At 40.1% G+C, this 14,353-nt stretch overlaps 1 protein-coding gene and 1 long non-coding RNA gene across 3 annotated transcripts in view; one reads left to right on the top strand and one right to left on the bottom strand.

Annotated features, from left to right (window-relative positions):
• The window catches only part of LOC141580769 (uncharacterized), a 37,117-nt gene extending 28,339 nt beyond the window's left edge, over window positions 1–8,778 (top strand). The window contains exons 5-7 of the long non-coding RNA XR_012513083.1: window positions 468–638; window positions 5,485–5,569; window positions 5,980–8,778. This is a non-coding gene — a long non-coding RNA (uncharacterized LOC141580769). The remainder of the gene's footprint in view (window positions 1–467; window positions 639–5,484; window positions 5,570–5,979) is intronic.
• Window positions 8,766–14,353, bottom strand: part of CDH20 (cadherin 20) — a 219,336-nt gene continuing 213,748 nt past the window's right edge. Inside the window, exon 12 of one of the 2 annotated variants that reach the window (XM_010336754.3) lies at window positions 8,766–10,362. In XM_010336754.3, the coding sequence (XP_010335056.2) occupies window positions 9,857–10,362 (506 nt within the window). In that variant the 3' untranslated portion in view covers window positions 8,766–9,856. The remainder of the gene's footprint in view (window positions 10,363–14,353) is intronic. The other variant, XM_074383317.1, reaches the window with a different exon arrangement.

Here is a 14,353-nt window from a genome sequence, read left to right on the forward strand (position 1 = left end):
GTACCCTGTTTATAAGGAAGGGACATACTGCAAATATGGCAGTGTGCCCGTGTCCTCCAGAAAGAGACGCCCGCTCTTTTGAGAGGCAATTAACCTGGGTATACAAGGTCCCTGATAACAAAATCCTACATGACTTTTTTGTTGGTTTGTTTTGAGACAGAGTCTCACTGTGTCTCCCAGACTGGAGTGCTGCAGGTCACTGCAACCTCTGCCTCCATGGTTCAAGCGATTCTCCTACCTCAGCCTCCCAAGTATCTGGGATTACAGGCACCCGTCAACATGCCCAGTTAATTACTGTATTTTTTAGTAGAGACAGAGCTTTGCTATGTTGGTCAGGCTGGTCTCAAACTCCTAACCTCAGGTGATCCACCTACCCTGGCTCCCAAAGTGCTGGGATTACAGGCATGAGCCACTGCACCTGGCTGATATCTACTTTTTTTTTTTTTAAAAATCTTTACATATTATAGTGAAATCATGCTTTCAGGAAAGAACCAAAGAGTGGAATTTTGAAATAATGATCACTCAATGATTCTCAGAGGATTCATGCCAGTGTCCTTCCCTGGTTTTGCTGCTCACCGTTAAGGTCAATCTTCAGTTCTTCAGGGCTTAAGGTATAGACGGAGTATCAACAATCAAAGGTCAGTAACATTCTCAGAGCTCATTCTATGCGTTACTAGTCTTGGAGGAGTCAATGATATCCATATCCAAGGTGAGAGTTTCACACATAGCCTCCATTTCCTTTTCTGGTTTTAGGTTTTTGCTTAGATTATGTTTTAATACGGCAACATATGTGCAAACACCTAGCGTGGTGCTTCCATACAATAGGTGCTCAATAGTTGGCAGTTTCCTTCTCAACCCCCTTTTCTAAACTTTGCAGCTCAGCAGTGGGATGTCAGCCTGGAGAATGCTGACAGGCCTGGTGTGCCTCTTGGGTGTAGTTAATATTCATCCTCAGGTAATGACTCCCATTTGAGAATCTTATCTTGTACTGACTGTCCATCAGTCAAAGTCCCAGAAAGTCACTGGCAAATGTAAAACTTTGAGGTTGATAAGGCTAATCCTGGGGGTAGACACCAGGCCAGACTGCAAGTGCCCCTCAGTAGGCTAGCAAAGAAAAGCAATCAGGATGACTGAACGTCATTGACAATGGGCCTAGCAGGGAAATGCAAGGGATTGCATCAGGTTTCTGGGGCAGCTGGGGAATATCAAGTGTGAGAGACAGAAGAAAACCACACAGCCTGCTCTTTGAAGGTTAATTCTTTCACTTTGCAGGGCAGCTCTTCACTTACAGAGTCATGGCAACCGGGATTTCGCCAGCTTGGTCCATATGCTCTGCAGTAAAGCAGGGCATGGGGCACCTTTCTGAGCACTGTTTCTTTGCTGTTGTACCTGAGGACCCAAGGGCACTGAGTACTGTTTCCAGCAAGCATGAGCCTATCTCCATTCTCAGCAATCTCTCTGCACAGCCCACATCAGTGGGGTCACACAAATGGAAGTGCCTCATTTCAGCCATCTGGTGATTCATTCTTCCCTACCCCCTGTCTGGCATCGTGAGAGAGCGGCTCACACATTGCCAAGTCAGCTAGAGAGGACTGCTGCCACTGTGGCCTGCCAGACTCCAGTGGCACATTCAGAGGCCCTCTCTATGCACTCAAACCATGTGTCATGGCTGAGTTGAAAATCTCACAAAATGAATGCACTAGTTAGCTAATAGGTAAACTGGTGTGTGTATGTGTTGTAGGTACGGTCAAAGTGACAAAAGCACATAAAAGCCTTGTGTTTCATTATTTTTAATGTTTAAATAGATTAAAATGTGTTACATAATTTATGTTTACATTATGTATGTATAAGGCCTGGCTGTAAAAAACTGCCATAAACTGGATGGCTTAAAAATCTCATGGTTCTGCCAACAAAGAGCCCAAATAGCCAAGACAATCCTAAGCAAAAAGACCAAAGCTGGAGGCATCACGCTACCCAACTTCAAACTATACTACAAGGCTACAGTAACCAAAACAGCATGGTACTGGTACAGAAAACAGATACATAGACCAATGGAACAGAATAGAGGACTCAGAAGTAAGACTACACACCTACAATCATCTGATCTTCAACAAATCTGACAAAAACAAGCAATGGGGAAAAGACCCTATTTAACAAATTGTGCTGGGAGAACTGGCTAGCCATATTCAGAAAATTGAAACTGGACCCCTTACTTACACCTTATGCAAAAATTAACTCAAGGTGGATTAAAGACTTAAAACTCAAAATTGTAAAAATACTGGAAGAAAATCTAGGTAATACCAATCAGGACTTAGGCTTGAGCAAAGATTCCATGACAAAAATGCCAAAAGCAATTGCAACAAAAGCAAAAATTGACAAATGTGATCTAATTAAACTAAAGAGCTTTTGCACAAGAAAATAAACTATCATCAGGGTGAACAGACAATCTACAGAATGGGAGAACATTTTTGCAATCTATTCATCTGACAAAGGTCTAATATCCAGAGTCTATAAATAAACCAATTTACAAAAAAAAAAAAAAAAAAAAAAAAAACGCCATTAAAAAGTGGATCAAGGACATGAACAGGCAATCCTCAAAAGAAGACATACATACGGCCAACAAGCATGGAAGAAAGAAACAACTCAACACCACTGATCATTAGAGAAATGCAAATCAAAACCACAGTCATATACCAACTCACACCAGTCAAAAAACAATAGATGCTGATGGGTTTGCAGAGAAAAGGAATGCATTTACACTGTTGTTGGGAGTATAAATTAGTTCAACCATTGTGGAAAGCAGTGTGGCAATTCCTTAAAGACCTAGAGGCAGAAATACCACTTGACCCAGCAATCCCATTACTGGGTACATATTCAGAGGAATACAAGTCGTTCTTTTATAAAGACACATGCACACATATGTTTATTGCAGCATTCTTCACAATAGCAAAAACATGGAATCAACCCAAATGCCCATCAATGATAGACTAAAGAAAATGTGGTACATATATACCATGGAATACTATGCATCCATAAAAAGGAATGAGATAATGTAAGTTGCAGAGACATGAATGGAGCTGAAAGCTGTTATCCTCAGCAAACTAACGCAGGAACAGATAACTAAACACTGCATGTTCTCATTTATAAGTGAGAGCTGAATGATGAGAACACATGGTGAAGAACAACACACACTGGGGCCTGTTGGGGAGGGTGAGAGGAGGGAGAACATCAGGAAGAATAGCTAATGAATGCTGAGCTTAATATATAGGTGATAGGTTGACTTGTGCAGCAAACTACCATGGTACATATTTACTTATGTAACAAAACTGTACATTCTGCACATGTACTCCTGAACTTACAATAGAAATCGAAGACTAAAAAAAAAAGAAAGAAAGAAAATCTCATGCTTCTGGAGGCTAGAAGTAGGAAGTTAATGTGTTAACGGGAATGGTTCCTCTTGGAGGTGTTGGGGGAGAATCTGTACCAGGCCTCCCTCTCAGCTTCTGGTATTGCCAACAATCCTTGGCATTCCCTGGTGTATAGCGGCATCACTTCAATTTCTGTCTCCATTGTCAACATGGTATCTTCTCTCTGTCTCTGTCTCAATGACAAATCTCCTTTTTTTTTTTTTTTTGTAAGGATATTGGTTTTTGGATTAAGACACACTGTAATCCAGCATGACCTCATCTTATTTTATGTCAATAAACAAAGACCCAATTTCCAAATAAGGCCACATTCACCAGTACTGGGTGTTAGGACTTAAACATACCTTTTTAGAGGACACAATTCAACCCACAACAAGGCTCAAAGACAATGCAGTGAAAAACAGATAGCCCTTTTCAATAAATGGTGCTAGATCAATTGGATACCCATATGCAAAAAAACAAAAGGATCTTGATCATACCTAACAATCTACAAAAAGAAACTCGGAAGTGAATATAGACCTAAATGTAAAACCTAAAAACACAAAACTTCCAGAAGAGAACATGGAACAACTTTGTGACCTTGAGTTAGATAAAGTTTCCTTAAAAATGACACCAAGGGTACAATCCATAAAAGAAAAAAATGGATAAACTGAATATTATCAAAATCAGTAATTTCTGCCCTGTCAAAGATATTAAGAGAATAAAATGGCAAACTACAGACTGGGACTATATCTTTGCAAAGCATATAAATAATTTTTAAAAAGCGTCTAAAACATATAAAAGCATATAAAGGATATAAAGTATATAAGGGATTTGTATCCAGAAAATATAAATAAATCTCAGACTCAATAATAAGAAAATGACCCAATTAAAAATGGACAAAATATCTGGAAACAGCATCAAAGCAGTTACATGGATGGCAAATAAGCACATGAGAAGATGCTCAACATTGTTTGTCATTAGGATATTGTAAGCTAAAGCCACAGTGAGATGCCACAATTCTCCTATAATAAAAAGTCCAGCCACACCAAATGTCTGTGTGGATGTGAAAAAAAAAATGAAACTTTCATTTATTGCTGGTGGGAATAGAAAATGGTAATAATACTTTGGAAAGCAGTTTGGCAGATTTCTTTCTTCCTCTTAAAGCATATACCTACTAAATATTCCATCCATTGCACACCTAGACATTTACAAAGAAGAGGAAATATATGTCCATATGAAGACTCATACATAAATGTTCATAGCAGCTTTGTTTACAATAGCCAAAAACTGCAAACAACCCAATTATCCATCCATATGCAAATCAATCAATAAATTGTCCTATAGCTATACAATGAAATGTTACTCAGCAACAAAACCCAATAAACTATTGATATGCACAACACTGATGAATCTCAAAATAATTAGGAGTGAAAGTGGTGAGATCAAAGAAAAAAGTATCTATTGTATGATTCCATTTATGTAAAAGTCCACAAAATGCAAACCAATCTATAGTGATAGAAGACATCTCAGTAGTTGCTTGGGGTGGGAGGGGAGTAGGTCAGGATGGGAGGGAAGTGTTATAGAGGGACAGGAGAAAACCTTTGGAGGCGACAGGTATACTCACCATTTTGATTGTGGTGATAGTTTCATGGGTGTACACGTATGTCAAAACTTATCAAATTGTATGCTTTAGATATATGCAGTTTATTATACTGCAGTAAAAATGTAATATCATTGACCTTTTATTGAGGTCAATTATACCACAATAAAATATATATATTGAATGCTTGTTATACCTCAGATATTTTGCTAGGTGTTTTCATGAAATATTCATTTACTTCTGAAAGTACTTTGTGGTAGGGATAGTGCTGAATTTCAAAGAATAATAATATATTTATGGAAGTAAGAATATATTCTATAATGAAGGAAGGGAGTGGAAGAGAATAAGGAAATGGTGAGTGGAACCAAAAGAGATTTCCTGGAGTAGGAAAAAGAGGCAGGGTATGAAAAAAGGAAAAGACAATATGGCAGATTGTATTTTCCAACAATGTGAACATTATGTCTTCTTATAATATAGATGTAGTTCTGACACTCTTCTCACTGAGAGGTGGAGCCTGCGTTCCCTCTTCTTCAATCTGGGGAAGCTTGTGACTGCCATAAAGGTAATGCTGTGTGACTTCTGAAGTCAGGAAAGGTGATTTAGTTTTTGTTTGGTTTCTTGTGATGTTTATACTCTTGTCACTCAGCCTCCATGCTGGGAGGATGCCCAAGCAGCCACATACAGAGGTTGACTGACATTTGCTCCATCTGGTGTCCTTGTTGATAATCAGTGTCAACCACCAAGACATGGGTGAACGAACCAATGGATACGTCAAGACCCAGCCCATGATCACCCTTAGCCTTTAAGTCTTCTCAGCTGAGACCCCAGACATTGTGGAGTAGAGGCAAAGTGTCACAAAATGTCAGATGCACACTTTCTGAATTCCTGACCACAGAATCTATGAATCTATGAACATAATAAAATGGTTATCATTTTTACCAGTTTTTTAATTAAAATTTTTTTTTAATGCAGCAGCAATGGTAACTAAAACAGGTGATAGGAAAGAAAGGGAAGAAATGAAAGTAACAATAAAAAAGACCAAGGATCCAGCCCTCCTGAAAGATTAGAAAAGATTCTGTGGGTAGTTGTACCAGTTTTTGAGAGTGGCTACTCTCAGAGAAGTGATCTACGGCTTTCTGGGATCGGAGATAGAGCCCTTGGCATCATAGACACCAGGAAGGTGACCACAGTAGCTAAAGCAATGGAGTGGAAGAGACTCTCATCATTGGTATCTGATCATCAAACCAACAGTGTGGCCAAACAAATGAGGTAAGATATGCCAGCTTCCTGTCCCAGGAAGGAAGATGTAAGAAAATTGTTTTGGGTTGGTGTTATACTTAATTACTTAGTGTGTAAATTCGTATTTTTTTTTTTTTTTTTTTGCTAACATGAATCACAAGAGACAAAGAAGCAAAGAAGTCACTAGAAGGTCATTTTAAAAGAGGACCCCTTGGCCTAATTTTATCCACTTACTCTATCAGAAACTTGATCTTGAAGAATAAAGCAGAAGCTTCCCCAATCCATATTATTCCCCATAACCATTTTCAATATGGAATTCAATAACTTGTTGAATTCTGTTTTCAGGATTTATAGATTCTTTCTTGTTTGAACCATTCCATATTTGCCTTTGCTATATGCCATGCTTGAATATTCTCTTTCTTAGATTCAGAAAATTCATTGTTAATTTTTATCTTTGCTTCCTTCAATATCTTGAAGGTTCTTCATTACAAAAATGACAAATGGATATGACAGTGAGTCAATCTGCAATGAGAACTACTTGTAAATTGTGTCTGTCTCACATTCATGTAGTCGCAGCACTATATGGAAATACTGTGAATTCTGTCATTAAGGCCTTGTTCTGCATTACTAGCGAACTAATGATAACTCTTAATCAACGTGCCTGCACTGATTTTTAACTTGTTGAATTCTACTTTCAGGATTTACAGATTCTTTCTTGTGTGAACCACTCCATCTTTGCTTTTGCTATATGCCTTGCTTGAATATCCTCTTTTTTAGATTCAGAAAATTCACTGCTATTTTTTATCTTTGCTTGTGTTCTTATTCAGAATACAGTTTCAGACTGAGTCTCATCAATTGGTTTCTGCAGATGTTCCTGTTTCCCTCAAACATGTAAATTATAGGCTAGCTGTTTTACCTATTGACAAAGAAATGGCTGAACAATTTTACAGCAGTCTGGTCTAACCTGATCACATTGTCTATATAGAGGTGATGATGGTTTTCTCTTTTTTTGTTCTCAGAGGGATCAGCATTTATATTACAGTGTGGCACTAGAAAGGGAATTTTAAAACTCATTTGGAGGGGGAATCTCTTTTAGCTTAGAGTATGAGGCTGAAATAGATCTATTTTGTGCTTCATTCACACTTCCTGTATTACACCATTAAACATCCTCCCAGGGACCAGAAGATTCAGGGGATTTTGTTTAATCACTTCATGCCCAATATCATGGGGACCACATTTGCAGGATGTGGGGCATGATAAACCCCTGTGGTTAGGATAACAGCTGTTCTCAGTTGTAACACAAGCAATACAAAGTGAAATACTCACAAAATTATCCTCAAGGCTGTGGTAGGAAGGAAGAATGTTATAGAGGTTGATTTGCCCACATGCATATAATTGGTATATTGTAAAGCCTAGTTTGGACTCAAGTCCATGCTCTTTTTTTTTTTTTTTTTTCTTCTTTGTTAAGTGTATTCATTTTTACATTGCACTCTATCCTTGAAGAGGACGTGTGAGAGCTGCCTGCCTTTCATGGGAAGAAATGATTAGTATGCTTAAGGCTGAAGAGAATTTGGTGGCTGTTAATGTACCATGTAATGTGTAATATGCAAAAAAGCACATCCTGCTGGCTCCTAGGCCCTCATTAACTTTCTCATACATTTCTGTATACTGTTATTGTTTTACTGAAAAAAATGATTTACAACACCACTCTGCGAGATATGAGACCCAATGCAGATGGGTTATAGTTTAATCTTCATATGTTAGAAAGTGAGCAACTACATACCAGAGGTTTTCAAAATGAGGTTCCTGGGCCAGCAGCATCAGGATCTCTTGGGAATATGTTAGAAATACAAAAACTGCCCCAAATCAACTGAATCAGAAATTCTGGGGGTGAGGTAGTTTAACAATTTCTTCAGGTGATTCTGATAAGTTAAAATTTGAGAACTCTTGCTATAACCAAGGCTCTCAGAAAGTGCTTTTGTTCACAATTTAGCCTCAATTGTAAAGATAATTGTGTAAAATATTCTTTAGTAATAGAATGTCAAATAAAGAGAACCCTCCCGTCATGTAGCCATGAAGTATGTTACGCACCTACTCTATGCAGAGGAGTATGCTAGCCATTGTAGTAAAAGGAAAGATGAATAAAATATGGTCTCAGCTATCTGTGAGCTCAATTTGCCAATGAAATAGAGATGTAAGTTGCACAGTAGCCTGCCTCATTGGTGGCTATGTGTAATAACCTTTTGCAAAATGAAAAATATGGGCTAAATTCACCATTGTATCATTATTACCAAACCACCCTCTGCTCTTTTTAGAGATGGAAATGGAGTGTTCATTAAAAGATTAACAGTTTGAAGCATAATGTTCATATGATTAGTGACTGAAATAGAATGCAACCTCACACTTCTTTGCATTGCTTTTGCCTTATGAATCAGCCCCAACCCTGGGAACCTGAGGCTAGATCAGGATTACAAAGTCATCTTCTACCTGTTCAGCAACTAAACAAATTCTCAATAGACTTTTCCTTCTATTTAACTTTTATTAAAAGAAGTGCTAAGGTACTGAGATGCAGTACATCATATTTATTACCAAAATTATTAACAAATATACAAAACTTGTACATGTAATTTTCTTACATCCATTTATTCTCTATAATACTGATTTTTGTTCAAGTAGGTTATCTACAGTATGTAAACATCCATTGGATTGACCTCACACAGATTAGGAAAGCCCTCTAACCCATGCTTTTATCAGATACTTCTTTTTATTTGGCTTTCATTTGTAGCATCTAATATCCACATTTGGCACATGGAAGAGACATCTACAGTGCAAAAGAGGCAGATTTTTCTGGTTTCATTCTGAACAATTTTGCAGGGGCACAGTTAAAGAGCTGAGAGGAAACAGGAGCACTCGAACTTGGCATTGGATGAGCTGTAATGCCAACACCTCTTGGTTCAGCCGCTAAACTTGGGCATAAAGTCAGTGTCTCTTCCTTCACCCACCCTCCCACCCATCTACCCCCATGCAAGGCTGATTCAGTCTTAACCTTGTCTCAAAAGGGTTACAAGAAATTCCATCCATCCCAGAACAAGTAGGTTAATTTCACTGAATAACAAGTTTTCTGTTCTTTCCTGTTGGTTGGTTTCTGTGGTTTGATGAGCCAGCAAAACTCTTAAATGGAGAATACGATAAGATAAAAAAACAGATGTGAGAGGATAACTTTATGCTTTCAGTTGGCATCTCTGTATCCAAGGCCAGAGCCTTTTTGCGGTGGAAAAGTGACAAAGGCCTTGGCGAATGGCAGGGAAAAGCCACCCCTGCCATAACACCTTGGACTCCTAGCCTTCGCGCACAGCGTTAGAAAAATCAAAAAGAAAAGAAAAGAAAAAAAAAGGTAATCCAAGATTCTCCCCTCTTCTTCCTGGGTTTCCTTTTGCTTATTTAACTTAATCTAACCAAGTAAAGCTGATCCAGAGAGAGCTCTGTTCTCCTGCTCACCCCTATTCTCACTCTCCAGCACAGTATTGCTCGTGTGGTCGGCTGCACCTTGTCCGCGAAGCACCCGCGGAGAACGTCTGGATTTGGACACGCACCTGCCTCTCGGCTTCCGTCACCACAGTGGCGAGGGCCCCTCCGACGCCCCGTAGAGCTCGGCCAGCTTCCGGAAGCGGGGCCCCCAGTCCGTCAGGAAGTCGAAGCTCTGTTCCGAGTCCGACGTGGCCGACTGCAGGGAGCTCAGCGACCCCGCCACAGAGCCGTCCCCCTCGAACATGTACGTCTGAAGGGAGTCGAAGGGCGGCGCCCACAGGTCCATGTCGGCCTCGTAGAGCTTGGCCAGCACGTAGCTGTGGACGGTGCTGTTCACGGCGCACGTCTGAGGCACGTAGCGGGAGAGGCTCTCGATCTCCGGCAGCATGTCCTGCCGCGTCTTGGGGGCGGTCCCTGCCTGCGCCTCCCGGGGGTTCCACATGGCCGCGATGTCGAAGGCCTCGGTGTCCTCCTCGCCGCCGCCCTCGTCGTCGTAGCGGACGATGTTCTCGTGGATGTTTTCCTCGTCGTCGATGATGTATGGTTGTTTCCGGTGCCGCCTCATGGACAAAATAAGCAACACCAGCACTGCCAGGGGAAAAAAGAGAAGCTGTTTATCCGGTAGACGGGGCTGTGTGTGCGGTGACCAGAAATCGTCTTGATTCAGCCGGGCGTGGTGGCTCACGCCTGGAATCCCGGCACTCTGGGAGGCCGAGACGGGTGGGTCGCCCGAGGTCGGGAGTTAGTGACCAGCCTCACGCACGTGAGGAAACCCCGTCTCTACTAAAAATACAAAATTAGCTGGGCGGAGTGGCACATGCCTGTAATCCCAGCTTCTCGGGAGGCTGAGGTAGGAGAATGGATTGGATCCGGGAGGCGGAGGTTGTGCGCTGAGATCGCGCCATTGCACTCCAGCCTGGATAGCAAAAGCGAAACTCCGTCTCAAAAAAAAAAAAAAAAAAAAAAAAAGGCTCGATTCACCATGGATAGGGGAAGAGCTACTGAGACAACTCTGGATATCTGAAACCTCGGGGCGTTCTAATTTAAGTCCACCTTGGTCTCTTTCTGCAAGTCAGCTTGTGGACAGTGAAGCCCTGATTTCTTCAGATGGTTTAATTAGAAAAAGTTGCATATGGTCTCTTTAAGATCAGGTTGCTGATTTTAAATTGTGCGTGTCTATACCCAACAGCCAATTAAAAAATCCCGTTAAAAAAGCACAAAGGCCTGCTATGGAACAAGATATACAAAGGACCAGATCCTGTGTGGAGGTCTTATCGTGTAGGTGGTATTCTGCTTCCTTATATTAGCATCTTAATAGGCTTCTACTCTGTATATAATCATATCTTAATATACATAGAGACACACATTCTAAGTATGGGCCAAAGTTGTCCTTTTTACTGCTAAGAAACGAGAACATGAATGATCCCTGGGGTCCAGTAAAGTCAGGTTCCTCAGAGAAGCCTTTCATTAGGAGAGGTGGTTGTGGCTTTCTGGACCCAATGGTGTTTATAGAAGGGAGAGAATGAGCAGTGACATTTTATATAATTCATCATGTTATCAAAGAAACACTACACTGTTAGATGTGCTCTTGCAGGTATGGATAAAATTTTATCCCAACAAATGCATTTTTCCCCCACTAGAATGCGTTCGCCAGGGTTTAAAGAGAGATAGAGATAATCCCATTGAGTTGTTTATCTCTCTTACTGAAAACGTTTTCCAGGAAGTATTCTGAGGTTTTAGCTGTAGAACTGCTATTGATTTTTTTTTTTTTCCTGGTGTGCTTTGTTACAGCTGGTGAACAGTGACAGTTTGACAGCACTGCAAAATAAGACCCTAGTTTATCCAAGGGGGAAAAGTGGAGTACATTCATACATGCAGTAAAAGATTACAGACTGACTAATAAAACTCATAAGAAGGATTTAAAAATTTTTTTGAATGTACATGTGCTTTTTTTAAATCGCAATTAATGACATAATACGTAATATTTTCCTGGATAGCTTTAGTGATAAAACATACACAGGAAAGAAATGATGATATGCTCGTGTATATTTTCTCTGTGTGTGAAAATACAAAGTAAGGACTAAAAGGACTGTGGTATTCCTAGAGAAAGAGACTAACAGGACTCTGAGGAAGTGAGGGCTTGAATTGAGCATGAAAGGTTGGAATGTGATTTGGATTGATGCAGGCTGGAGATGTGAGATTCAAAGTGAGCATGCTGTGTTTGGAGGATTCAGTGAAGTTTCTAAGCCCAAATATTTTTAAGGCTCTATGCTAAGCAATGGGGAAACAGTATTGAGTATAACATGGTTTCTGCTTTTGTGAGCTTGTAATCTAAGGAGATTGTGGATGCTAATTAATGCAAGTCAGATAGTGATAAGGGCTATTAGAGGCACAAGTGTCACCAGGATAGTACAGAGAGGCAGGGCCAGTGAATTTTACTTGGAAGGCTGGGAAGGGCTTCACACAGGTGACCTTGAAGTGGCAGGGGCAGTATTTCAAAAAATGCTTGGAAGCAAAATTGGAAATCTTTTGAGTACCTGCTGGAGAGAATTCTGGTGGTTGTGGAAAATTAAGCAGTTTATGTAGAACTAGTCCATCTCGAAAAATAAAGATTGGTACATGTCTTTTTTTTTTTTTTTTTTTTTAGGTAATCTAATTTAAATGAAAAATATTACATAATGCCCTGAAAATCAGATTTTGAGGAAAATGGCCTTACTCAGCTGAGTCTTCTCTGACAGAAGAGATTCAGTTCTAGGGATGGTTTATATTTTGGATACTATAGGCATGGTGCATAGAGCTTATGAGAATTTCTAGGAACTAGATATATATTTGAGACATGAAAAAAAAACCCCACCAAGTCAGAATTAATTTATTTAGTTGTCTGTAAAATACAGGATTTTGTTGACAAATGCAACTCAAATCTTACAGTTTCATGAATTATTTTTAATACAGGATGTGTACTCTTAGAAGTAAGAGTACTTAAAACTGAGGATTTCGTGAGAGCTCTGCTGAATTTAGCTCCTGAAAACTGTTTACTTTTTCTGTACAGTTCAAAAGACAAGACATCATCATGGGTGTGGTAGGGGTAAAATAAATTGTCCCTTGCACACCATTTTAACTTAAGAGCCACTCCAAGCCAGTCTCTTTAAATCAGTATTTCTGTAATGATGGCTTTTTGTGGGCCAGGGTGAACTTTTAACTTCGACATTTTCCAAAGATAGAAGTAAGGACAGCCAGTCTGGAAATTTCTACCAGGAAGAAGTTTTTGCAAAGGCCTCTTGCAGGTTGTCCAGTTCTGCACTCGAGGACTCCCAATGCCACCTTATGGAAACTCAGGGAACTGCAGGGAGGTTTTACTTGTCAGTGCAGTCTGGGACCAGAAACCAGGACAATTTTCTCTGATATAGGGATCCAAGAACTTAGAATCTAAGTTTCTTTTTTATACTCTTTCTCTCTTTGTATAGGGCTGAACTAACACAGCAAAATTAAACTGCATGTTATCTTTTTAAGTGTGTTTTGAGAAGCACATTCCACAGATCTACCTAGAAAGTCAATCAAGAGCTAGCATTTTACACAGAACTTCATTCTTTGGTCTGACTGTCTTTTGTGTAGAGGTGAACTTAGGATCAAGGGTTTATGTGAGTATACATCTATTCGAATTTCAGTCCTCAGGGCTTTACTTTTTTCCCTCAGAAAACTCGGATTTCTTTTATATTGAATAAAACCTCTAAATCTGTTTTTCTCTAAGCAAGACATATATGCTATAGATTAGTTCAATAAGAGCAAAGATATACGTACAGATATTTTCTTGGTTGTAAGAGTTGGTTTAGGTGTTTTTGTCTGTTTTTGAGTGTGGAATTAGAAAACAATTGCAAGGATGCTCTTATGCACAAAGGGGTTGGGGAGCTGCCTTGCAGTATGACTTGAGAGGAGGAAGGAAGGATTCCTTAACTGCTCTCTGTCTCCTAGCCTGGTATGTCTTTATTTCCTCAGCAGAGGCAAACTGACCCTGTTTAATCACTGTTCCTTGTTAGACAGCCATGGTGCCTGGGAGGAGTACTAATCACCCCAAGTAGCTTATTCCCCAGAAATCTGTGTGGTTTACACACTCACTTCCTTTAGCTCTCTGCTCAAAGGTCTTAACTAGTGAGGGATTCCCTGACTATTCTGTTTGAAATGGCATCTATCCCTGTCACTTGTCCACCCAAGATACCTTGCCCCCACAAGATACCTTGCCCCTCTTTCCTTCCCTGTAATACCACCTCCAGAAGCAGGGGATGAGTGTTGAGGAGAAAGGCAGTGCTTCTGAGGCACAGCGGTGCCCAGTGTGTGGCCTGCCTGCATTTCAGCCCTGACTCTGCTTCTCACTTACCACTTTGTGATTTAGCTACTATTTAAACAAAGGGGTTAGAAAAGGTGATCATCAAATCCTGTCCAAAATTGTAATTTTGGTTCTGTGATGTCAGAGTGAACTTTTCTTTGTTCTGAAATAAACTCAGGGAGGCCAGGATATGTCTGCTTTATTAATCCTAGGGCACCTCATATGGTGCCCCAACTCATAGTAGATGCTTTATAAATA

The sequence above is a fragment of the Saimiri boliviensis genome, chromosome 13 (assembly GCF_048565385.1).
Source record: "Saimiri boliviensis isolate mSaiBol1 chromosome 13, mSaiBol1.pri, whole genome shotgun sequence".
In the NCBI taxonomy this organism is placed as follows: Eukaryota; Metazoa; Chordata; class Mammalia; order Primates; family Cebidae; genus Saimiri; species Saimiri boliviensis.